This window comes from Cervus elaphus, chromosome 30 (genome assembly GCF_910594005.1).
Source record: "Cervus elaphus chromosome 30, mCerEla1.1, whole genome shotgun sequence".
Classification (NCBI taxonomy): Eukaryota; Metazoa; Chordata; class Mammalia; order Artiodactyla; family Cervidae; genus Cervus; species Cervus elaphus.
The window spans coordinates 71,025,603-71,052,827 of record NC_057844.1 but is presented as its reverse complement, the minus strand read 5'-3'; the positions used below and the strand labels follow the sequence as shown (position 1 = coordinate 71,052,827).

The 27,225-nt window shown below is 38.0% G+C and overlaps 1 protein-coding gene across 5 annotated transcripts in view; it reads left to right on the top strand.

Moving 5' to 3' along the window:
* LOC122686751 (ATP-binding cassette sub-family C member 4-like) overlaps nucleotides 1-27,225 on the top strand; it is a 2,082,459-nt gene that overhangs the window by 1,065,978 nt on the left and 989,256 nt on the right. The window contains exons 26-27 of one of the 5 annotated variants that reach the window (XM_043891987.1): nucleotides 2,512-2,667; nucleotides 21,875-21,964. The exons of the other annotated variants lie outside the window; for them this stretch is intronic. Coding sequence (XP_043747922.1) covers nucleotides 2,512-2,667; nucleotides 21,875-21,964 — 246 coding nt within the window. The remainder of the gene's footprint in view (nucleotides 1-2,511; nucleotides 2,668-21,874; nucleotides 21,965-27,225) is intronic. 5 annotated transcript variants of the gene reach the window in all.

Below are 27,225 nucleotides of genomic sequence, written 5' to 3'. Positions count from 1 at the left end.
TATAGGGTGCAAGGGCTTCAACAGTTGTGGCATGTGGGCTCATAGTCATGGTTCCCAGGCTCTAGAGCGCAGGCTCGATAGTTGTGGTGCACGGGCTTAGTTGCTTCGCAGCATGCGGGATTCTCTTGGACTAGGGATTGAACCCACATCTCCTGCATTGACAGGCAGATTCTTTACCACTGAGCCATCACGGAAGCCCCCGAGTGTCTTCAGATTGAAGAATGTGAGCTTACTGATACTGGTGACACTCTCCATGGGCAATTGGTAAAACCCTATGGCTACCCAGAAAAGACATTTAGACTATAGCTTTGATGACTGAACTCTGGAATAATCAGAGTCAGGTTTTCTTTGAGTTGCTTTTTTCTTTTTAGGGGGCTTAGGGCCATGACGCATGTGCGATAAATTCATTTTTGAAATGCCATGATTGATTTGACAGACTAAGATTTGAAACTTAAAAGTATTCAAATCAGAAAACATGAAATGTTCCAAGCATTCCGATTATACTGCTCAGAAAGGTTTAGTTGTTCTTTTTTTAAAGCCATGAGTTTTAAAACTTTACTGATTTACAAATGATCCAAGCATATCTTACCCTCTCATCAATTCCAGATTTTAAATAGAGATTAAATCATCTCTTGGAAAGCTTCCTTCAGGGAATTTGCAGTTGGGCTTCCCTGGTGGCTCAGATGGTAAAGAATCTGCCTGCAGTGTAGGAGACCTGGGATCCATCCCTGGGTCAGGAAGTACCCTTGAGTAAGAAATGGCAACCCACTCCAGTACTCTTGCCTGGAATAGTCCATGGACAGAGGAGCCTGGCAGTCTACAGTCCATGGGGTCGTAAAGACTTGAACACAAGTGATTGACTAATACTTTCTTTCACTTAAAAATTCATTGGTAAAAAAGACCAGTTTCTGCATATATATTTGAATGCGGTTTTATTCCCTACCAACATTTCACATGGGAAAAGGAAATGGCAACGCACTCTAGTATTCTTGCCTGGGGAATCCCATGGACAGAGGAGCATGGCAGGCTACAGTCCATGGGGTCACAAGAGTCAGACATGACTTAGCGACTAAACCAACAACCACCAGATTTTACCTACACTGTACTGATTCTTTAATCTTACTGTTAGTGCATTTAATTTCTCTCTGCTTTGGTTTTAGTAAATAGACTGACACTTGACATGTGTTTTTCCAAGGTTCAATTGTAAGTATTAATATATTGATAAAATGCCTTTTGAACTGCTCCTATGAAAGGTCGCATGTAAACAGCAAACATTGTTTGTGTTGTTGTTGATCTCATTATGTACATTTTACATCTCAGTAGTACATATGTCTACTGGCCTCTGTCTTTCAAGACTGAGACCTGCATTTTATATTTGAAGATGTTTCCTTTCAAGGTAGAATATAATTGAGATATTTAATATCAGGAAGTGATTTCATTTTTCTACCCTCAGAATAATTCCTCTTAAATAAATAACATATCCCTGAGAAAGTGAGTACTTGTTTGTGTATAACACTTCTGACTTGACTTGTCGACATCTCTGTAAAATTACCCATGTAATTCTCAAGGTCAAATTACCCAGGGAGTATGAATAAAACTAATTTAAAAACTGACTTCTTATGGACCACTTAGGGGACTACTGGTTTTTCACTGCAGGCAGATTACTTTTTTTAAAAATCACCTTCTTCCTTTATTTATGAATGTTATACACACACACACACACACACACACACACCATATAAACATACATTCTCCCCCTTTAACATACCACATAATGGATGCTGCTGCTGCTGCTGCTGCTGCTGCTGAGTCGTTTCAGTCGTGTCTGACTCTGTGAGACCCCATAGATGGCAGCACACCACGCTCCCCCATCTCCGGGATTCTCCAGGCAAGAAAACTGGAGTGGGTTGCCATTTCCTTCTCCAATGCATAAAAGTGAAAAGTGAAAGTGAAGTTGCTCAGTCGTGTCTGACTCTTAGCAACGCCATGGACTGCAGCCTACCAGGCTCCTCCGTCCATGGGATTTTCCAGGCAAGAGTACTGGAGTGGGTTACCAGTGCCTTCTTTGACATAATGGATACTATGTGATAATTATAGAAAACAATTTTCAGCATATTAAGCATTTATTCAGGGAAATTTGAATAAAATTGCCTGACATTTTTAGAAGGCATGAAAGTCACTATAGTTTATATTGTGTATTCTTGGGATGATGATGGTCTCAATCAGGGACACTTGTGAATTTCTCTCATTTTTGGTTATCACGATTTTGGGGGCTGCATCTGGTATCTAGTTGGCTCATGGCTACTGTTAATCATCCTACAATATACAGGACAGGCCCCCGATCCTCAACAGTGAATTATCTGGTCCAAAATGTCAGCAGGGCCTTGCTTGAGAAATTTATGGACTATTCTTTATATATAATAGAACTTTAGCAAATCATCTTCAAAAATCAGGGTTCTCCTGGGTTTTGTGCATCCTGTTAGTTATTCATCCCCCTGCGTCTCTTTACAGTATGGCATCGTGGGAAGAACAGGAGCTGGAAAAAGTTCCCTCATTGCTGCCCTTTTTAGATTGTCAGAACCTGAAGGTGACATTTGTATTGATGACATCTTGACAACGCGTATTGGACTTCACGATTTAAGGAAGAAAATGTCAGTTGCACTTCAGGTATGCATAGCAGAGCACTCTCATATGTTCTTTTTATAAGGCGTCTAAGGTTTAAGTGCTTTTAATTTGATCGGTCTTTTCAAGTTAAGTGAATGAGTTGATCCTTTTTTTTCCAATAGAGCATATATTTAGCAGCAAGTATTTTCAACAGACACTTTCATCAGATACCAGGTTTTGTTTTTTTGTTCATTTGCGAGTTTTGTGTGCATGTGAATTAATAACTTACTGATATAGATTTCTGGACTCAGACTTCCTCAGTTTCCACAATTTTATCCACTGATAATCACATAATTCTGAGAAAAGAAGGATAAATTGTTTGTTTAGCGCTGGAGAGATTCCTATATATATATTCCTAAATTCATAATAAACGTGAATTTTATTAATAAGTGTCTTACAGATGTAATTTTGCTGTAGGAAACGAGGACATCTTTTCAAAGGTGACTATCTCCTTGGAGAACTTTCTGTGAAATTGTGGGGCTTTGAGAATTATAGGATACATAAATGCTTTGGGGGGACTTTGAGAGTTTAGTCATTAATGAATAATTTTCACCAGGGAGGCAATACAGAACAGGGAGGAAGAGCAGGGAACTCAGAATTCTGTTTCTATGTACCTTGGTTTTCTCTGTCTTACAAGGCAGATAACAGGATCACCCGCTCAATCTGTTGTAAGGACAAAATAGGTCAGTGAGTGTGTAGTGCTTCCTGTAGACCCATATGTGCCTGCTGTGATGGTGGAGTGTTGAGTTGGCTATATCTTCCTGGGCTCTGATTCTGTTCTCTTTTCTTATTCATAAAGAAGTATAACTTTCAGGGAGAGTTTGAAGACTGGATTATATGCATGGTAGACACTCCAGTCATTCCTTGTGGTTCATTCACTCAACGAAATTCTGTGATATTTACTGAGAAATTACTATCCTCCAGGTATATAACCAAGGGCAACATAGGCCCTGTGTCCTCATCTATCATACTGCCTTTTGCTTTGACAGACTTGCTGATTTAAAAAAAAAATTGAGTTTTTATTTATATGCTTAGTAATCACCTGCCCATCAAAGGAAGCTAAGAAAAATACCCTCTTGAGATCAGAAACAGAGAGGAGATGAAACAAAACAAGCCAGGCAAATGTGCTTCCTGGAATGTGGGTATAGTGTGTCCTGAAGTGCCTGTTTATTAAGAAGCATGTGCAACATGGCACCCAAAGGAAGGCAAATGTGGACTTGGGTACAGCTGTTGCTATTTATCCGTGGCCTCTAACATACCTGGAATTACTCTAAGGACTTTTGAAAGCAAGATATTCTTTTCAGACTCTAGTGAAATATCACCTCACACCCTTTAAGATGTCCACTATCAAAGAAAAGAGAGAGAAAAAAGAAAATGACTACTGTTGGCAAGGATGTAGAGAAATTAGAATCCTTGTTCATTGCTGATAGGAATGTAAAATAGTGCAACCACTGTGGAAAACAAGTTGGTCATTTCTTGAAAAAGTTAAAGATAGAACTACTGTATGATCTAGAGTATAAACCCAGAAGATTGGAAGAAAGGTCTTGAAGAGATACTGGAACATGCATGTTATAGCAGCATTATTCTCAACAGCAAAAAGGTAGAGGCACCCAAGTGTCCATTGGCAGATGAATCAACAAACAAAATGTGGTACACATACATACAGTAAAATATTACTCAGCTTTAAAAAAGAAGAAAATTCTGACACATGCTACAGCACAGATGAACCTTGAGAAAATTAAGCTAAGTGAAATAAGCCAGTCACAAAAGACAAATATTGTATGATTCTACTAATAGGAGGTACCTAGAGTAGCAAATTCATGGATACAGAAGGTAGAATGGTGGGTGCCAGGAGTGGCCAGGAGAGGGGAGTTGTCGTTTAATGGGTACAGAGTTTCAGTTCTTCAAGTTGAAAGGAGATCTGTGGCTGGGTGGTGGTGATGGCTGTACAACAATGTAAATGTATTTAATACCACTGAACTGTGTACTTAAAGTGGTTAATCTAGTAAATTTTATGTATATTTTGCCACAGTTAATTTTTTTTTCCAAAAGTATTCCTTTCATGAAAAATGGGAAGAACTTTTTAGTACATTCAGTCCCCATATTTAAAGATTTCCTGTGGCTATTAGATTTATGACTTATGGTTACAGTAGAAAGTAAATGAGTTTAGATTCCCAAGTTTTATGTTTTGATGGTGCTCATCTCTGAAATGGCCATGTGAGATTAGTTAGTAGAAATAAAGGGCATGTCTGTAAAGTCCTTTCATATCCCTGGATGCAAAGCTTTAGAAACATGCCCTGCATTACATTTAATGCTTCTTAATTGGAAAAACTTTTATGTTTGTGTACATAAAATAACTCTGTAAATAAATAATGTTAGATGATCCTTGGCTTTGCCAATAATATTTGGAAGCACATCTGAGCAAAGAGAAAACACACCTGGACATCAGCATGTTTTGGTTCTCTTCTGTTGGTTTTCATCCTTCCTTTGAGCCTGTTCTAGGTACACACTCCAGAGAACATATTTACAGAATAGTGCTAAGCTTTGTATCCATGTAGATTCCACTTTATATGCCTTTGTCTCCAAGATGCAGTGTTGGTTGATTAAAGAGAGAGAATCTGGAGAGAGCTTGCAATGTGCAAAGGTTCCCCGGAAACCATTCAGGAGGCATACAGGGGTAGAATGTTTAAGAGTGTAGGCCAGTGTCAACATGACCCACGGTTTTATTCCTGCTCTGCCTCATATGACTGTGGGGCCTTGACAACCTCACCTGGCTGCCAGGCTTCAGCGTCATCGTCCTTAAACCAGGTCTGGAAGTCATTGCCACACAGATTTGTTATGAAGACGTAACTGAGTGAGATAATGTTTGTGCCCATGTCTGTTTCTTGGGAAAGCTCAGTCATTAGGAACTGTTATTATTCATAAGGATCAGGGCACTGGCCTTTGGGTATTACTTCTGCTTAAGTAAAAAGACTAACACCTTCTGGAATGACTTTACTCTTTAATTTCTGCTTATGGTCCTTGGTGATTTTCTTTATATTTATTGTTACAATATAAACTAGGCTATTGTTATAAATATAAATAGTAAAGCAAATAAATTTAAAAAACTAAAACAAAAAATACCATAGGAATTTTAGGGAAAAGTATAAGGAGAAGTGTGTCTAAAATTTCCACCAAGAGCAAGAAGACAGACTAACAAATTATTTATTTATTTTTGTATTTTCATTTCTGACTCCCCTCTTACCAACTTCTTTCCTAACCACCCCCTTGTACACACTGGTACTTTCTTATTTAATTACACACCAAGATCTGTGACCTTTTTCTCAGCTCTCCCCACACTCTCAACTATTTTCTTCCTCTCCTTGAGGACAGGGCTTGTATCTCTCATTTCTGTTCCTCTGTTGTCTGAGGAGGCCTTACAAATAGCTGTGAAAAGAAGAGAAGCAAAAAGAAAGGAGAAAAGGAAAGATATTCCAATTTGAATGCACAGTTCCAAAGAATAGCCAGGGGAGATAAGGAAGCCTTCCTCAGTGATCAATGCAAAGAAATAGAAGAAAACAACAGAATGGGAAAGACTAGAGATCTCTTCAAGAAAATTAGAGATATCAAGGGAACATTTCAGGCAAAGATGGGTTCGATAAAGGACAGAAATGGTATGGACCTAACAGAAGCAGAAGATATTAAGAAGAGGTGGCAAGAATACACAGAACTGTACAAAAAAGATCTTCACGACCCAGATAATCACAATGGTGTGATCACTCACCTAGAGCCAGATATCCTGGAATGTGAAGCCAAGTGGGCCTTAGAAAGCATCACTACGAACAAAGCTAGTGGAGGTGATGGAATTCCAGTTGAGATATTTCAAATCCTGAAAGATGATGCTGTGAAAGTGCTGCACTCAATATGCCAGCAAATTTGGAAAACTCAGCAGTGGCCACAGGACTGGAAAAGGTAACTTTTCATTCCAATCCCTAAGAAAGGCAATCCCAAAGAATGCTCAAACTACCACACAATTTGCACTCATCTCACACGCTAGTAAAGTAATGCTCAAAATTCTCCAAGCCAGGCTTCAGCAATACGTGAACTGTGAACTTCCAGATGTTGAAGCTGGTTTTAGAAAAGGCAGAGGAACCAGAGATCAAATTGCCAATATCCACTGGATCATCAAAAAAGTAAGAGAGTTCCAGAAAAACATCTATTTCTGCTTTATTGACTATGCCAAAGCCTTTGACTGTGTGGATCACAATAAACTGTGGAAAATTCTGAAAGAGATGGGAATACCAGACCACCTGATCTGCCTTTTGAGAAACCTGTATGCAGGTCAGGAAGCAGCAGTTAGAACTGGACATGGAACAACAGACTGGTCCCAAATAGGAAAAGGAGTACATCAAGGCTGTATATTGTCACCCTGCTTATTTAACTTATATGCAGAGTACATCATGAGAAACGCTGGGCTGGAAGAAGCACAAGCTGGAATCAAGATTGCCAGGAGAATTATCAATAACCTCAAATATGCAGATGACACAACCCTTATGGCAGAGAGTGAAGAGGAACTAAAGAGCCTCTCGATGACAGTGAAAGAGGAGAGTAAAAAAGTTGGCTTAAAGCTTAACATTCAGAAAACTAAGATCATGGCATTTGGTCCCATCACCTCATGGGAAATAGATGGGGAGACAGTGGAAACAGTGTCAGACTTTATTTTCTGGGGCTCCAAAATCACTGCAGATGGTGATTTCAGCCATGAAATTAAAAGATACTTACTCTTTGGAAGGAAAGTTATGACCAACCTAGACAGCATATTAAAAAGCAGAGACATTACTTTGCCAACAAAGGTCCATCTGGTCATGGCTATGGTTTTTCCAGTGGTCATATATGGATGTGAGAGTCGGACTGTGAAGAAAGCTGAGTGCTGAAAAATTGATGTTTTTGAACTGTGGTGTTGGAGAAGACTCTTGAGAGTCCCTTGGACTGCAAGGAGATCCAACCAGTCCATCCTAAAGGAGATCAGTCCTGGGTGTTCATTGGAAGGACTGATGCTAAAGCTGAAACTCCAGTACTTTGGCCACCTCATGTGAAGAGTTGACTCATTGGAAAAGACCCTGATGCTTGGAGGGATTGGAGGCAGGAGGAGAAGGGGCAACAGAGGATGAGATTGCTGGATGGCATCACCGACTCGATGGCCATGAGTTTGAGTAAACTCTGGGAGTTGGTGGTGGACAGGGAGGCCTGGCGTGCTGCAGTTTATGGGGTCACAAAGAGTCGGACATGACTGAGCAACTGAACTGAACTGAACTGATTGCTTGTTACAGTCCCTGACAAGTTACACAAGTATTGATAGTAATTTCTAGCATTTGTGGAATCATTAACATGTTTTAGTCCCTTATCCTACCATTCCCTGCTTAATCCTCTCAATTCTGTTGTTATCTTTGTCCGATAAATTTAAAGACTGAGGCAATGGGAGCTTATCTCACTTATCAAGTGAGGGGCAGAGCCAGGATTCAAATTTTGTGTGTGTCTGTTTATCTTTTTTTTTTTAATTGGAGTATATTGGATTCACTGTTTCAATTGTATAGCAAAGTAGTTCAGTTTTATATGTATATATACTTTTCCAGACCCTTTTATTATAGGTTATTGCACAATATTACATACAGTTTCCTGTGCTATACAATAGATCCTTTTTAATCTATTTTATATATTGTAATGCACTCTCGCCTGGAAAATCCCATGGATGGAGGAGCCTGGTAGGCTGCGGTCCATGGCGTCGCTAAGAGTGGGACATGACTGAGTAACTTGACTTTCACTTTTCACTTTCACGCATTGGAGAAGGAAATGGCAACCCACTCCAGTGTTCTTGCCTGGAGAATCCCAGGTACGAAGGAGCCTGGTAGGCTGCAGTCTATGGGGTTGCACAGAGTCGGACACAACTGAAGTGACTTAGCAGCAGCAGCAGCATACCTATTAATCATGGATTTCTAATGTATCCTTCCTTAGCATTTTCCACTTTGGTAATCATTAATTTTATTTGATGTCTCTGAGTCTATTTCTGTGTTATGAATAAGTTCATTTCTATCATTTTTTTAAGATTCCATATATAAGTGATCTCATATGACATTTGTATTTTTCTGCCTGACTTATTTCATTTAGTCTGATAATCTCTAGGTTCATTCATGCTATTGCAAGTGGCATTATTTCCTTATTTTTTATGGCTAAACAATGCTCCACTGTGTGGAGCATTCATCTGTCCATGGACATATTTTGGCTATTGTAAGTAATTCTGTCAACACTGAGATGCATCTATGTTTTTGAATTGGGTTTTTTTCTTCTCTGGACATGTGCCTAGGAGTAGAATTGCTGGATCACATGGTAACTCTTTTTTCAGTTTTTTAAGGAAACTCCATACTGTTTTTCTTAAAAGCTGGACCAGTTAAAACTTCCATCAAGAATGTAGGAAGGTCCCCTTTTCTACATATCCTCCCCAACACTTATTTGTAGACTTTTTAATGATGACTATTCTGACCAGTGTGAGGTGATACCTTATTGTAGTTTTGATGTGCATTTCTCTAATAATTAGTGATGTTGAGTATCTTTTCATGGGCCTATTGGCCATCTGTATGTCTTTCTTGGAGAAATGTCTATTTAGGTCTTCTGCCCATTTTTTGATTGGGTTGTTTGTTTTTTGATATCATGCTCTATAAACTATTATATATTCAGAAATCTGTTCCATTTATATAGACTAAAAACAAAGTATAAGAAAGGAAAATTAAGGAAACAATCTAATTGACCATCACATCAAAGAAGAAAAAAAAAACTTGGAATAACAGTTTGGAATAACTTCCAAAAACAGTAAGACACTGATGAAAGAAATTAAAGACAACATTAACAGATGGAAAGGTACACTGTGTCCTTGGATTGAAAGAATCAGTGTTGTTAAAAATGACCATACTACCCAAGGCAATTTACAGATTCAACACAATCCCTATCAAATTACCAATGGCATTTTTCACAGAACTGGAATAAAAAATGTTTAATTTTTGTGGAAGCAGAAAAGACCCCAAATAACCAAAGCAGTCTTGAGAAAGAACAAAAGTTAGAGGTATTACAGTCCCTGACTTCAAACTATACTGTAAAGTTACAGTAATAAAAAAGTATGTTACTGTCTCAGAAACCAGACACATAGATTAGTGGAATAGGATAGAAAACCCAGAAGTAAATCCACACACTTATGGTCAGTTAATCTAAGACAAAGGAGGTAACAATATTTAATGGAGAAAAGAGAGTCTCTTCAATAAATGGTGCTGGGAAATTTGGACAGCTACGTGTAAAAGAATGAAATTAGAACATTCTCTAATAGAATGTATAAAAATAAAGTCAAAGTGAATTAAAGGCCTAAATGTAAGACAAGATACTTTGTGAGACAAGAGCTTAGAGGAAAGCATAGGCAGAATATTCTTTGACATAAACCACAGCAGTATTTTCTTGGATCTGTCCCCTAGAGTGACAAATATTGCCCCTGACTGTCCCACTGTTGGGCTGGGCTCCTGGTCCATGTTAGCATCATACCAGCAGCTTAATTGTTGTTCCAGATTCTCACAGCAGTCCCAAACTACTAACTGTAGTTTCCAATAAGGGAACTAGGGCTTGGGAAGATTAATAGCTTACCCTGAGTTTAATAACTAATGAGTAGTAGAATCTGAACTTAGAACTGTCTGACTTCAAATTTACTTTTTGTCAATAAATTCTAATCGATCTGAATGATGTTCTCATCAGATTTTCCCTATTTTTGTCTACTATCCCACTCAAAAGGATTCCACAAACCATAATAAGAGTGAATAAGTATAAACCAAAGCCAGAAGATTCTACTCTTACTGCTATTTCCCTCATTTGGATGGTATCAGTTTAAAAATTGGTTTATCCCATTTCTAAATGGGCTATAAGTGGGCTTATCATGGGCTGACAAGTGTCAGGAGAAAAATACTCAAAATCTTACCCCTCCCCAGGCAACAGCCTTTCCATTCACAATGTCTTGCTGTCTGCGAAGGGGGAGAAAGTGTTGGTTTGGTTAGTTGAAGTGGTCTAAGTGCAAAGAGCTTGCATCACATTTCTCCTAAAATGAATAGGAACCCATGATGCTTATGTCTCAACACCCTGATTGAGGGAACCTAGGAAGCTGAGAGCAGACTGCAGGAGGGGAGTCCAGTGCTGCTTTTTTGAATTGCCCTGCTTAAGAGCTGCTGCTGCTGCTGCTGCTAAGTCGCTTCAGTCGTGTCTGACTCTGTGGGACCCCATAGACAGCAGCCCACCAGGCTCCCCTGTCTCTGGGATTCTCCAGGCAAGAACACTGGAGTGGGTTGCCATTTCCTTCTCCAATGCATGAAAGTGAAAAGTGAAAGTGAAGCCGCTCAGTCGTGTTCGACTCTTAGTGACCCCATGGGCTCCAGCCTACCAGGCTCCTCCCATGGGATTTTCCAGGCAAGAGTACTGGAGTGGGTTGCCATTGCCTTCTCCCCTGCTTAGGTGAGCTAGGTCCATATCATCTTCCTGGCTCCCTGTGATTGAGGGAGCAGCAGTGAGCTTCCAGGGTGGTCTCTCTCTCTCCCATATTCATCTCCATTACTCTTGATTCCACCATTATCAGACCAGAAGTGGGGGTATGTGATAGCAGCAAGGACCTGCATAGGAGCCAGAGGCAGGGAAGTGGTGACATGGACCATCTGTCCTGGAGTCCTGAGGGAACTTTCAAAAACAAATACTGTAAACCTAGGAAGGTGCTCCTCAATTTGTGCTCATAATTTTGGGAATAAGCAAAAAAATGGAAGGACTTCCTAGGTAATTTTCTTAAACAGAACAAGTAGCTGAAGTGTATGTGTCCTTTGTGCTCAGGATCTGAAGTTGTTGAATGTATTCCCCCGACAGAACACCAAGGTGAGATTATATTCAGGGAGTAGCTTGCTTATCTGAAAGGATCTGAAAAATGGATTTCAAAATCTCTTTGGATGATTCTCTACACCTAGAGCCCCTTATTCTCTTGGCACAAAAAAAATGTTTGCAGCTGAAGAAGGAGTCCATGCAAATTCAGTATTTATGATTGTATCCCAATGACTGGCACAGATCAACAGCCATCATGTTTATCATCATTAAACAGATTCATTTTTTTTATATTTAATAGTTTTTTTTTTCTTTTTTTTTTTTTTTAAACCACAGCAAAAGCTAGGTGTTTTTAAAATAGTCCACTCTGCTGTTTGGTATTTCTATTCCCTGAGTTTTCTTCAGTAGGTTGAAGAAGGTGAACCAGAGCTGTTCTGACTTCTCCCTCATTCCTGGTTTTCTTTCCCTTTTTTCTTGTTGAGGACAAAATTGAAAGAAGAGGTGGCTATGCTGTTACTAGTAAAGAAATTCAACTGGATTCTAGCTTAATGCAGTCTGCCCTTTGTTTCTGAAAGGGAGGTCTTCATTAAACCCTCTTGGAATTGCTCCCTGGAGCCTCTTAAAGAGGATTTTACATGACTTAAATTCTTTTTTCTTTGTTAGCAAACAATGTCCTTTTCTTCCAAATGTGGGCATTGATCAGTTCATTCAGAGGCTAAAGGGCTTAAGAAAAAAGAAAACCAATATTTACAGTGACCTCAGGTGATTCTTTTTCTTGAAACAGGCAGATGAGCTGCCCTTTAAGAAAAATTCTCAGATTAGAAATGAAAATATAGCTTTAGGACTGGAGTATACAGCAGCAGTAGCTACTCTAGAGGATTAGAGGGCAGTTTCCTGGTGTGGGACTCAAAGGATTAAGGTAAAATGAAGATTGTGTTTTATAATGCCTCCTTTGTAACCACATGTATGGTTTTTGTCTTGGTCCAGGGTCATTTTAAGCTTCAAAAGGCTGGTAGGAAGGGTTTCTTTGTAAGATAATGAGAGTCTTCCAGCAGCCTGTGCAAAAGGTCCCATTTTCAGTTTTCAGTATTGCGGTTGTGTTGAGGGATTAACAGTTCACTATACTAAATGCTTGGATTCAGAATGGCCATATTTGGGTCACACACCTAATATGAACTTGTGCTATGTTAAGTGACAAGGTAAAGTATTACTACTGAATATGGCACAAATGATTAAATTTTAAAAGTATAAACTTCAAATTATGGTAAAAAACAGTTTTCAAACTAATGTTCCATTAAAGTATTACATTGAATATTACTTTAAGTATTTTTCTTTCCTGATTCTGCTATGCAAGCTAAGCCTTGTTAAATGAGATTTAATTGTGTACTTTCAGAAAAAATATACATAGGCCAATAAATTCAGTGTATTCTTACATAAACGTTGTGACTCCTACCATAAATCTCTACACTGAAGTGTTCTGCGGACAAACATTTTTACAACACTAGTTCATAAAATTGGTTTACTAAATTCATTGCTTGGAGGTGGATACTTTAAATAATAATATCCATCATAAATGATAAATAATTTGACCCTTATCTGCCATTGCCATATGTGTCTACTATGAGCACTTTTTAGGTTGGTGCAAAAGTAATTTCAGTTTTGCATTGTTGAAATTTGCCATTTGATATTGGAATACATTTTATAAAGAAATTGGTTATATTATACATCATTTTAATGTTCGTTTCTTGCCTTTTTTTTTTTTTTTTTGCTAGTGACTTATTACTTGCTGTTTATTTTATATGTATTTTAGACTATGGAACTGATGTTAGAGAAAAGGCAAATTCACGTGATTTTCTTTTTCTTTAATTAATTTATTTTAATTGGGGGCTAATTACTTAACTTGCAAAGATCCCCTGGAGAAGGAAATTGGCAACCCATTCCAGTGCCCTTGCCTAGAAAATTCCATGGATTGAGGAGCCTGGTGGGCTACAGTCCATGGGGTCGCAAAGAGTCAGACACGACTGAGTGACTTTTCACTTCACTTTCAATTACTTAACAATATTGTGGTTTTTGCCATACACTGACATTAATAGCCACAGGTCTACATGTGCCCCCCTGTCCTGAGCCCCCCTCCCACCTCCTTCCCCATCCCATTCCTTAGGCTTGTCCCAGTGCACTGACTTTGAGGGCCCTGCTTCATGCATCAAACCTGGACTGGTCATCTATTTCACATATGGTAAAAGACATGATTCAATGCTATGATCTCAAATCATCCTACACTCACCTTCTCCCATACAGTCCAAAAGTCTGTTCTTTACATCTGTGTCTCCTTTGCTGTCTTGCATATAGAATCATCATTACCATCTTTCTAAATTCCATATATATGCATTGATATACTGTTTTGGTGTTTTTCTGTCTGACTTACTTCACTCTGTATAATAGGCTCCAGTTTCATCCACCTGAACAGAACTGAATAAAATGCATTCTTTTTATAGCTGAGTAATATTCCATTGTGTATATGTACCACAGCTTTCCTATCCATTCATATGCTAATGACATTTAGGTTGCTTCCATGTCCTAGCTATTGTAAACAGTGATGCGATAAATATTGGGGTACACATGTCTCTTTCAATTCTGGTTTCCTCACTGGTATGCCCAGCAGTGAGATTGCTGGTTTGTATGGCAGTTCTATTTCCAGACTTTTAAGGAATCTTCACACAGTTCTCCATAGCCACTATACTAGTTTGCATTCCCACCAACAGTGTAAGAAGGTTCCCACCAACAGTGTAAGAGGTTCACCCTCTTCAGTATTTATTCTTTGTAGACATTTTGACAGCAGCCATTCTGACCAGCGTGAGAGGGTACCTCATTGTGGTTTTGATTTGCATTTCTCTGATAATGAGTGATGTTGAGCATCTTTTCATGTGTTTGTTAGCCATCTGTATGCCTCCTTTGGAGAAATGTCTGTTTAGTTCTTTGGCTCATTTTTTTATTGGGTTGTTTATTTTTCTGGTATTTAGCTGCATGAGCTGCTTGTATATTTTAGAGATTAATTCTTTGTTAGTTGTTTTGTTGGATATTATTTTCTCCCGTTCTGAAAGGTGCCTTTTCACCTTGCTTACAGTTTCTTTCATTGTGCAAAAGCTTTTAAGTTTAATTAGGTCCCATTTGTTTATTTTTGCTTTTATTTCCATTACTCTGGGAGGTGGGTCATAGAGGATCTTGTTGTGATTTATGTTAGAGCATGTTCTCCCTATGTTTTCCATTAGGAGTTTTATAGTTTCTGGTCTTATATTTAGATATTTCATCCATTTTAGGTTTATTTTTTCATGTGGTGTTAGAAACTGTTGTAGTTTCATTCTTTTACAGATGGTTGACCAGTTTTCCCAGCACCACTTTTTAAAGAGATTGTCTTCCCTCCATTGTATATTCATGCCTCCTTTGTGAAATATAAGGTGTCCATAGGTGTGTGGATTTATCTATGGACTTTCTATTTTGTTCCATTGATCTATATTTCTGTCTTTGTGCCAGTATCATACTGTCTTGATGACTATAGCTTTGTGGTGTAGTCTGAAGTGAGGCAGGTTGATTCCTCCAGTTCCATTCTTCTTTCTCAAGATTGCTTTGGCTATTTGAGGTTTTCTTGTGTTTGCATACAAATTGTGAAATTATATGTTCTAGTTCTGTGAAAAATACCATTGGTAGCTTGATGGAGATTGCATTGAATCCATAGATTGCTTTGGGTAGTATATTCATTTTCACTCTATTGATTCTTCTGATCCATGAACATGGTATATTTCTCCATTTATTTGTGTCACTGTTGATTTCTTTCATCAGTGTTTTATAGTATTCTATATATAGGTCTTTTGTTTCTTTAGGTAGATTTATTTCTAAGTATTTTATTCTTTTTATTGCAATGGTGAATGGGATCGTTTCCTTAATTTCTCTTTCTGTTTTCTCATTGTTAGTGTATAGGGATGCAAGGGATTTCTGTGTATTAATTTTATATCCTGCAACTTTACAATATTCATTGATTAGCTCTAGTAATTTTCTGGTGGTGCCTTTAGGGTTCTTTATGCAGAGGATCATGTCATCTGCAAACAGTGAAAAGTTTTCCTTCTTCTTTTCCAATCTGGATTCCTTTTATTTCTTTTTCTTCACTTATTGCTGTGGCTAAGACTTCAAAAACTATGTTGAATAGTAGTGGTGAGAGTGGGCACTCTTGTCTTACTCCTGATTTTAGAAGAAATGCTTTCAGTTTTTCACCATTGAGGATAATGTTTGCTGTGGGTTTATCATAGATGACTTTTATTATGTTGAGGTATGTTCCTTCTATGCCTGCTTTCTGGAGAGGTTTTATTATAAATGGGTGTTGAATTTTGTTGAAGACTTTCCCTGCATCTCTAGAGATAATCATATTTTTTATCTTTCAATCTGTTAATGTGGTGTATCACATTGATTGATTTGTGAATATTGAAGAATCCTTGCATCCCTGGGATAAAGCCTACATGGTCATGATATATGATCTTTTAAATATGTTGTTCAATTCTCTTTGCTAGAATTTTGGTAAGGATTTTTGCATCTATGTTCATTAATGATAGTGGCCTGTAGTTTTCTTTTTTTGCGGCATCTTTGGTTTTGTTATTAGGGTGATAGTGTCCTCATAGAATGAGTTTGGGAGTTTACCTTACTCTGCAATTTTCTGGAAGAGTTTGAGTAGGATAGGTGTTAGCTCTTCTCTAAATTTTTGGTAGAATTCACCTGTGAAGCCATCTGGTCCTGGGCTTTTGTTTGTTGGAAGATTATTGATTATAGTTTTGATTTCTGTGCTTGTGATAGGTCTGCTATGATTTTCTATTTCTTCCTGGTTCAGTTTTAGAAGGTTATACTTTTCTAAGAATTTGTCCTTTTCTTCCAGGTTGTCCATTTTATTGTCATATAGTTGTTGATACTAGTCTCTTATGATCCTTTTTATTTCTGTGTTGTCTGTTGTGATTTCTCCATTTTCAATTATAATTTTATTGATTTGATTCTTCTCCCTTTTTTTCATGGTGAGTCTGGCTAATGGTTTGTCTATTTTATTTATCTTCTCAAGGATCCAGCTTTTACTTGTGTTTATTTTTGCTAAAGTCTTCTTTGGTTCTTTTTCATTTATTTCTGCTCTGATTTTTATTATTTCTTTCCTTTTACTAACTTTGGGATTCTTCATTTCTTCTTCTTCTAGTTGCTTTAGGTATAAAGTTACATTATTTATTTGATGTTTCTCTTGTTCCTTGAGGTAAGCTTGTATTGTTATGAACCATCCTCTTAGCACTGCATTTCCTGAATCCCATAGGTTTTGGGTTGTCATGTTTTCATTTTCATTTGTTTCTATGAATATTTTGATTTCTTCTCTGGTTGGTTGGTTATTCAGAAGCGTGTTGGTTAGCCTCTATATGTTCGTATTTTTAATAGTTTTTTTTTTTCCCCTGTAGTTGACATCTAATCTTACCACATTGTGATCAGAAAAGATTTTTGAAATTATTTCAGTTTTTTTGAATTTACTAAGGCTAGGTTTATGGCCCACAATGTGATCTATCCATGTGTGCTTCAGAAAAAGGTGAAATTCATTGTTTCATTGGGGTGAAATGCCCTATAGATGTCAGCTAGGTCTAACTGGTGAATTGTATCATTTAAAGCTCATGGTTGGTTGTTTTTTTTTTTTTTTTTTTTCTTCTAATTTTCTGTTTGGCTGATCTATCCATAGGTATGAATGGGGTATTAAAGTCCCCCACTATTATTGTGTTACTGTTAATTTCCCCTTTCATACTTGTTAGCATTTGCCTTACATATTGAGGTGCTCCTATGTTGGGTGCATATATATTTATAATTGTTATATCTTCTTCTTGGATTGATCCTTTGATCATTATGTAGTGTCCTTCTTTTTCTCTTTTTGCAGTCTTTATTTCAAAGCCTGTTTTATCTGATATGAGTGTTGCTACTCCTGCTTTCTTTTGTTCTCTATTTGCATGAAATATCTTTTTCCAGCCCTTCCCTTTCAGTCTGTATGTGTCCCTTGTTTTGAGGTGGTCTCTTGTAGTCAGCATATATAGAGGTTTGTTTTTTTTGTTTTGTTTTGTTTTGTTTTATCCATTTGGCCTTTCTTTGTCTTTTGTGGGGGGCATTTAACCCATTTACATTTAATGTAATTATTGATAAGTATGATCCCATTACCATTTACTTTGGTTTTTTTTTGGGGGGGGTTTATTTTATAAACCTTTCCTGTGTTTCCTGTCTAGAGAAGATCCTTTAGCATTTGTTGGAGAGTTGGTTTGGTGGTGCTGGATTCTCTTGGCCATTGCTTGTCTGTAAAGCTTTTGATTTCTCCTTCATATCTGAATGAAATCCTTGCTGGGTATAGTAATTTGGGTTGTAGATTTTCCTCTTTCATCACTTTAAGTATGTCGTGCCATTCCCTTCTGACCTGAAGATTTTCTATTGAAAGATCAGCTGTTATCCTTATGGGGACGGACCCCCTTGTGTGTTAATTTTTGCTTTTTCCTTGCTGCTTTTAGTATTTGCTCTTTGTGTTTGATCTTTGTTAGCTTGATTAATCTGTGTCTTTGGGTGTTTCACCTTGGTTTCATCTTGTTTGGGAATCTTTGGGTTTCTTGGACTTGGATGGCTATTTCTTTCCCCATTTTAGGGAAGTTTTCAACTATTATCTCTTCAAGTATTTTCTCATCTCCCCCCCCCCTTTTTTTTTTTTGTCTCCTTCTGGGACTCCTATGATTTGAATGTTTGGGCATTTAACATTGTCCCAGAGGTCTCCGAAGTTGTCCTCATTTCTTTTAACTCTTTTTTTTCTTTTTTCCTCTCTGCTTCATTTATCTCCACCATTCTATCTTCCATCTCACTTATCCTGTCTTCTGCCTTATTTATTCTACTGTTGGTTCCCTCCAGAGCACTTTTCATCTCAGTAATTGCATTATTCATTATTGATTGACTCTTCTTTATTTCTTCTAGGTCCTTCTTAAACATTTCTTGCATCTTCTCAATCCTTGTCTCTAGTCTGTTTCTGTAACTCCATTTTATTTTTAAGATTTTTTATCATCTTTACTATTATTATTCTGAATTCTTTTTCAGATAGACTCCCTATCTCTTCCTCTTTTGTGTGGTTTGGTGGGTATTTATCATGTTCCTTTATCTGCTGAATATGTCTCTGCCTTTTCATTTTGTTTAGATTGCTGTGTTTGTGGTGCCATTTCTGTAGGCTCGAAGTTCATGGTTCCTGTCTGTTGTGGAGTCTGCTTCCTGTGTGGGGGGGTGGACTAGTGGCCTGTCAAGGTTTCCTGGTTGGGGGAGCTTGCGTCTGTGTTCTGGTGGGTGGAGCTGGATCTCTTCTCTCTGGAGTGCCATGAAGTGTCCATGGCACTTGCCATGGAGTGCCAAGAGTTTTGGGGTGTCTATGGGTTTGGCATGGCTTTGGGCAGCCTGTCTTTTAATTTTCAGGGTTGTATCCTGCTTTGCTGAAGAATTAGCATGATACGTCTTACATTGGGACTTGTTGGCTCCTGAATGAAGCTTGATTTCAGGGTAGGTATGGAGACTTTGGAGTGAGCTCTTGTCTATTAATGTTCCCTGGAATCAGGAATTCTTTGATATTCTCAAGTTTTGGAGTTTACACCCCTGCCTCTGGCTTTCAGTCCTTCTCTTACAGTAGCCTCAAGACTTCTCCATCCATACAGCACAAATGTTAAACATCTAGGATATAGGTGAAACAATTCTTCACAGTGAGGAACACCCAGCGAGATTCACAGAGTTACACAGAGAAGAGAAGAGGGAGAAGGGAGATATATGTGACCAGGAGGAGAAGAGGGTGAGTCAAAAGGAGATAAAGCAATCTAGCCAGTAATCAGTTCCATAAGTATTTTTCACTGCCCAGAACACCCAGAGAGATTCACAGAGTCGAGTAAAGAGAAAGGGGAGAGGAGATATCGAGCTGACCTGGAGAAAAGGGAGAGTCTAAAGGGGAGAGAGCAATCAAGTTAGTAATCCAATCCCTAAGTGAAAATGGATACTGAAGATTAGATTCTTAAAGTACAAAATTGATAACAAGTACCCCAAAGCTTAAAAATCTAGAATAGAGGTTAGACTATCAAAAATACAATATAAAAAATACAAAACAACATCAATCACTATACACACACACACACATATATATGTATGAAATTTGCTTTAAAATAAGGTCTCTTAAAAAAATTAAATAAAAAATAAATAAATAAAATAAGGTCTCTTTTTGCAAGGTAATAGTAGGTTATAAAAATGAAAATTAAGGGAATAATGAAGAATTTAATTTTTAAAAAATTAAAAAGTGATAACAGTAAAAATATATCACTTGATCAGTTGTGTTGTAAGGAAGGAGGAACACTGCAAACAAACACTGCTGGCATGTGTGGGGAGTGCTCAGAGTGTATGGACCACATTGGGTTTGCCCCAGCCCAAGGCAGCATGTGCTCCCTGGGTTTACACTGCTTAGGCTCCAGGGTGCTCTGCAAGGGCACTGTCCCAAGTGGATCCTGTGATTCATACATTTCCCAGGTCTAAGCCGCTCAGGTTCTTGGGTATTCCGCAAGGCCACAGACCTGAATGGGCTGTGCATTTTGTGCCCTTTTCAGGTCTGAGCAGCTCAGGTGAACTGGTGCTTGGCGAGTGCACTGTCCCAGTTGGGCCATGCATCTTAATCACCTCCCCAATCCCATCTACTCAGTTTCCTGGGTGCACCATGAGAGCACTGTCTCAGGTGTACCATGTGTCTCCTCTGGGGAGCTGATCTCAGGCTGCGACACTCCTGGCAGATGTTAACCTTCCAGGTTCCCAGGAAGACGTGTTTTGCAACTGGGAGCCTGCTCACAGTTTTGTGGTCTCTTGAGCCAAGATTGCAGCAGCCCCTTGCCTTCTGGCTCTGACTGTGGTTCACCTGCCTCTCTGCCTCCAGGGAGGGAGGGCTCTATATGTAGCTAGTTTGCTCTCCTTTGGTATTCATTCAATCCTTTGTTCTGTGATCATTCCAGGGGTCACTGTGCTGTATTAGAGCCTTTTGCGGGAAAGGTCTTCTTTTATTATTTATTATCTCTCTGGTGATCCCACAGTTTGGGTTGCTATCACACATTAGCTCCCTCAGATTGTCTTCAGGGCATTCAGGCCCAGTCCTTACCCTAAGGATCTATGATGCAGACCGCACCTTCCTGCCCAGGCCTCATTCGCTGGTGGTGGTGAACACTGGACTACTTCTCCGCTGGCAGTTGCGATTAGGTGCATATTCTGTGAGGCTTTTATTCGCGCCCCCACCCCCCATTATGTTGCTCTCTTAGATTCCAAAACTCCCCACAGACCCACCTATGAGAGGGTTTCCTACTGTATGGAAACTTCTCTTCCTTCATGACTCCCTCCCCAGGATGGTCTCCATCCCTAAATCTTCTGTCTTTGTTTTTGTCTTTTATATTTTGTCCTACCTCCTTTCGAAGAGAATGGGCTGCCTTTCTGGGTGCCTGGTGTCTTCCACCAGCGTTCAGAAGTTGTTTTGTGGAAGTTACTCAACATTCAAATGATCTTTTGATGAATTTGTGGGGGAGAAAGTGGTCTCCCCATCCTGTTCCTCCACCACCTGGGGACTGCCTCTCAAGTGATTTTCTTACTCGAGTTCAAAATGGGTTGTAAAGCTGTGGAGACAATTCACAACATTAACCCTAGTAGTCGACGTTCTCTTTGCACGTGTGAAGATGTTTATTTCACACATGTGAGGAGATTTCAGATCCTAGAAGACAGTTTGACTAACGGAGAAAATATCCTAGTTTATTCTTCAGTGCCAATGTGAAAATAGTTAATAGTTTTGCTTTAAGGCACAAATATCAACTAATCATACTATTTGTATTTTCCAGCATCACACCATGACTGACAGTTAATTTATGTAGATCTTGATGTAAATTTTCTCAAGTAATTTTATCTTCAGTTTGTGTGTGTGTGTTTAAGCAGATCTTTATTACCTTGAAAGCATTTTTTTTTTTAAATAAAATCTTCCTTTCTCTTCTTCAGTTTTTTTCTTAAGATGAAAAAACTTCTTCAAAACTTCCTTCTGTTAATGTTCAGTAGTGTGGAGGATATTATGTAGCATACTTTGTACAATGGAAAATTATTTTAGAGATATTAATTATGTTAGAGGTTTTGTAAACATGCACTTGCAACTTAATTAGTAATAATTACAGTGAATTTTAATATTTTATATATTTTAATTCTGTTCTATAAGCACTGAAATAAAATGGAAAGAGGTTAAGATAATAACATTCCCTATTTTGTGGGTATTTAGGAACCTGTTTTATTCACTGGAACAATGAGGAAAAATCTGGATCCCTGTAATGAGCATACAGAGGAAGAACTGTGGAATGCCTTAGAAGAGGTAATTTATTAAATGTAATTAACTTGATAGCATCAGTGTCTATTTGTGTACATTTATAGCTTTGCATGTAATTAAGAGGAACTTATCAGTTTAACTGACTTTGTTTGCTTCCTAGAAAAAGATGGATGACATGAGTGCACTTACAGTGTGTATATTGATGATGGTGAAAACTAATAATATAATGCCATGTTTCCATTTTAGCTTTTTTCCTAGAGCTCCAAACAATTAGATCCATTATCTTGTCCTTAGAAGAGGACGCAACTAGATGTTAAAACTGTGAATTCAAATTCTACTAGTGACCTAATGAATTAATTACCCTAATTACCCTCCAAAGTTCATTTTATTCCTCTTGTCTTAGGGAATATCTACTAAGTAAAGACAATAGTAGTTTTTCATTATTAACTGAAAGATGCAAATGAGATCCAGACATTTCATAGGAAAGTGTTTACAAAAATAAATTGTATAGTTGGAATGTGATGATGATTGTTTATTGGTGATTATATCATTTTAATGCTGTAGCTAGAATGCAGGTAACAGAACCTTGGAGCATTTGCAAAGTTTTTATAAGAATATGTTCATTTCTAGAGAATTTTCTGTTATTTGCATCATGTTTCCCTTTGCCCCACTTTGAATTTCCTCACCCTTGCATGAAAAAGTTTTTGACTATTAAGTTGCTGTTGGTTTGTATATTGTAATACAAATTATTTTGTGTATTTGCCCTCATTTTGCAAATTGATTCTACTGATGACAGAAATTTTACACTTCGAAGTTGTAGACAGACTTCTAATTTCTCATAGGAGCTAGCTCAGTCTTTTGCTTTTAAAAAGTAACCATGTGCATCCCTATACACTAACAGTGAAAAATCAGAGAGAGAAATTAAGAAAACAATCCTGTTTACCATCACAATAAGAAGAATAAAATACCTAGGAAAAAACCTACCAAGGGAGGCAAAAAACTAGCACTCAAAAAAGTATAAGATACTGGCAAAAAAAATCAAAGATGATGCAAACAGATGGAGGGATATACCATGTTCTTGGGCTGGAAGAATCAATATTGTGAAAATGACTATACTACCCAGAAAACCTACAGATTCAATACAATGCCTGTCAGATTACCAGTGGCATTTTTCATAGAATTAGAGCCCCAAATTTTACAATTTGTATAGTAACACAAAGACTGAAAATAACCAAAGCAATATTAAGAAAGAAAAACAAAGTCAGAGAAATAAAGTTCTCTGATTTCAGACTACATTATTAAGTTGGCCAAAAAGTTCATTATGTAAGATGTTACAGAAAAACCCAAATGAATTTTTTAGCCGACTCAATGCAGAGCTACAGTAATCAAGATGGTATGGTACTGGCACAGAAACAGACACATAGACCAATGGAGCAAGCTAGAGAGCCCACAGATAAACTCACACATCTATGGTCACCTAGTCTATGACAAAGGAGGCAAGAATACACACTGAAGAAAAGACAGTCTCTTCAATAAGTCATGCTGGAAAAACTGGACAGCTACATGGAAATGAATGAAATTTAGAACACTCCCTAATACCATATATAAAAATAAACTCAAAATGGATTACAGACCTAAATTTAAGACCAGATACAATAAAACTCTTAGAGGAAAACATTCTTTGACATTAGTAACTACTAAATGTTTGCTTGATCTCTTCATTTCAGAGAAGTGTGGCAATTTCTTTAAATTTTTTTTCTTAAACAGACCTGAGTGGCTGATTTTTTGAGCTGGTGTGTTTGTCATTTGGTGTCACCCTTCCAGGGAAGCTCTGAAATCTGTAGTATACAGATGATCATTGACTGTGAGCAGACAGGTTTGGAGGTCATACAATTTTTAGCCAGTAATTCTGATTTCTGGAGGATGTCAGCACTGAGTCTTTACACACCCACCCGGCTTTCCAGCAACGTGGGGATTTTGTTTTCCTAAATTGAGCAAATTGCTCTACCTTCTTTTGCCCAAAAAGAAGTGCACCTCTCATTTCATTGAAGTTTGTGAGTCTCCAGTGAAATTCTAGTAGAGAAGAGGGGAGAGCAGTTAACCATCAAATGTAATAAACGATAGGATGATCCACTGATCTTGAATTCACAGGACAGATTTAATGGTGAAATTATGACATCTTAAAAAAAACTGGAAGTACTGGTAAATTATTTTTCTATTTGTTTCCCAGCTGATATATTTTTTTCACAGTTTCTCAGGTAGAAAAATGACTCTAGAATTTTAGAACACATTGTTCCATGGACAGAGAGGTAGTGTTAATCTAAATTCTAAAAAATGATGAAGTGGTAGAAGGGGTAGATAATACTAGATCTACCTTTATTTAAACTACATTTGGAGCTTTATATAAAAAGAAATAGATGTGAGTTTATTTCAAAAGTGAAGTATGTGGTTTTCATGTATTGCTTCTGTAATTGACCCTGTTAACGTTGGTGATATCACTTAGGGAAATCATCCCATCATTGTGTTTCTTTAGGATCTGCTTCTTTATGACTGTTTTAAAGAAAACCTACCAAATCTTTCATTGAAAACATACAGATGTGATAAAGAAAAATTCCTAAAGAAATAGAATAATGGGGTGATTTATCACTCTAAGTGTGTGTGTGCATTCTCGGTCATGTCTGACTTTTTGTGCCCCCCTGTGGAACTGTATCCCACCAGACTCATCTGTCCATGGAGTTTTCCGGGCAAGAGATACTGGAGTGGGTTGCTGTTTCCTACGCCAGGAGATCTTCCCAAGCCAGGAATTGAACCCCCATATCTTCCATTTCCTGCATTGGTAGGGGGATTCATAACCACTGTACCACCTGGAAAGCCTGTCACTCTGACAGGTATCACTAAATCAGTGAGGTCACTTTTTAAGTGAACTCAAAACCCTAGTTATTAGTTTGTAAATGGTGCCAACCTGGACATGTGAACCCAAACTCACAGAGGTGGCCTGAGAGTGAGTAGGAGGGAACCACTATATTTTCCTCTTTTAAAGTCCTCTAATTCTGTTTCTTTCTTCTTCCTTGGAAGAGATGGACATTCAGAAGGGAGGCAGTTCAATGGATGCTGCCCATCTCATCTTGGTTATTTTTCAAAATATGCTGAAAATACATTTTTCATATACTGAAAACTAGCCACCTTACTATAAACTGACAAAAGTTCATCAGAAATTAGTGGTGATTGGGGTGCTAAAAAGCAAAGGCAAATCTACACATATAATGTGAGTGTACCTGAAGATGAAGCAATTTATCACTCAAAGGTTAAAAGAGCACAGTAGATAAAACTCTCAAACTGAATCATCAATGTGTTGCTTCTGTTAAAAAAAATAAAAACAAAACGGCTTAAATTCTGGGATATGAAGTTAAGCATATGGTTTGTCCTGTCAAAACTGGGGAAGAAATCATGCAGTCAAATGTTTGATATTGATAGTGTCTCTGTTCAGACAGAAATGTGTCTCATCACACAGGAAACCAAGATACAGAAACCTGGGCATCAGCAGCCGGTGCATCAGAAACCATGTGGTTCAGTCCTGGCTGTGGGACAGGTCACATGTCCACTTCCCGGGGCCTTTTATTAGGTGAATGGGCTCTCCTTTTACTTCACTTACTGCTGGTCCTGCTCTAGTAAAAGCTCTTCCCCATCTGTTGATTGTATTTCCCTGTCTCCTTCCAGCCCAGACCAGCCTTTCTTTTTGAAAAGTAAGACGGTTCTACAAAATATAGAAACCACCTGATATCTGTGTTGACCTCCTGTGAGGGGTGTTGGTGCCTGGTTGGTAGATAGAGTACATGTAGTAGATTACATTGAAAATGTTTATGGTGATAGAAATAGGGTGTCTTCAATTTAAGTGTATTATTTTTCAATTTTGCTATATTCTATTATTTTCCTAAACAATCTAAAAACAATCTAAAGGATTCTGTACTGAGATGTATAGTTTTGAATTTCAAGTATTGTTTACTCCATTTTCCTTAAATCATAACTTTTTCAGTGCTTTCCACTGTTTAAAGTGTGATATTGTGACATCTTGGAGCCAGTTAATTGTTATAAGAATATATTCCTTTTACAGTTACACTTAATAAGAAAATAGTGTTATATATAAATTATTTATCTATGTGGGTTTATTTTCTAATTTGTAGGAACAGATATGTCACATGATTAGATCTACTCATGCCTTCGTTCATACAGTCAACAAATATCTACTGAGAGTTTGTTAGACAGGCATTGCTTCAGATTTTGGGGCTATCACATCATCAAAAGACAAAGTCTCTACCCTTTTGGAGCTTAAATTCTCTTGAAGAAGATGGAAAACAAGCCAATGTGTATGTAACAAGGTCTCAGTGCTGATACATGCAAAGGAGGAAAAAGGAGAAGAACATGAAGAGAAGCTAGCTGATAGCATTATTAATATTGGGCAATATCTATTGATCTGTCATAAATTCTACATACTGATTCATTTCATACTCTATCAATGTTAGGAGGTACCCATCTTTATAATTATGATATTATAGTCTTAGAGTTTAGGAAGCTGAAGTAGAGTAAGTTTAGTAACTTGCCCAGTTGGCAGAGCCAGGCAGGACTTATATGCCCAGGGTGTCTGGTTTCAAGTCTCCATTTTTTTTTTTTTTGGTTGTGCTGCTTCTTCATTGCTGCTTGCAGGCTTTCTCTAGTTGCAGCAAACAGGGGCTAATCTTCGTGGCAGGACACAGCTTCTCACTGACATGGCTTCTCCTGTTGTGACACCTGGACTCTGGAGCGCACAGGCTTCAGTAGCTGTGGCCTGCGGGCCAGCAGTTGCAGCCTGTGGGCTCTAGAGTGTGGGCTCAGTAGTTGTGGCACATGGGTTCACTTGCTCCGTGCCATTTGGGATCTTCCTGGACCAGGGATGAAACCCATGTCCTGTGCATTGGCAGGTGGATTCTTAACCACTGGACCACCAGGGAGTCCCAAGCCTCTGATTTTTCTTTTTAAATTTTCAAATCACAGGAACATGAGAGGAATAGTATGATGAACACATATAAACCCTCACCTGATTCATCAGCGTTAGTGACTTCCCATGTTTTCTCCATCTCTTCTATAATCTATATTTTGCTGAATTGTTTGTAAGTTGTAGAAATGTTTATTAAAAGTTGGATTTCACCTTTAAATACATAAATGTACACCTTGTAAGAGCAAAGACATTCTCTTATATGTCCTAACACAGTTATCTCAATCAACAAATTTCATAGTAATATTATATTATTACTGAAATGAACTGAAGTATG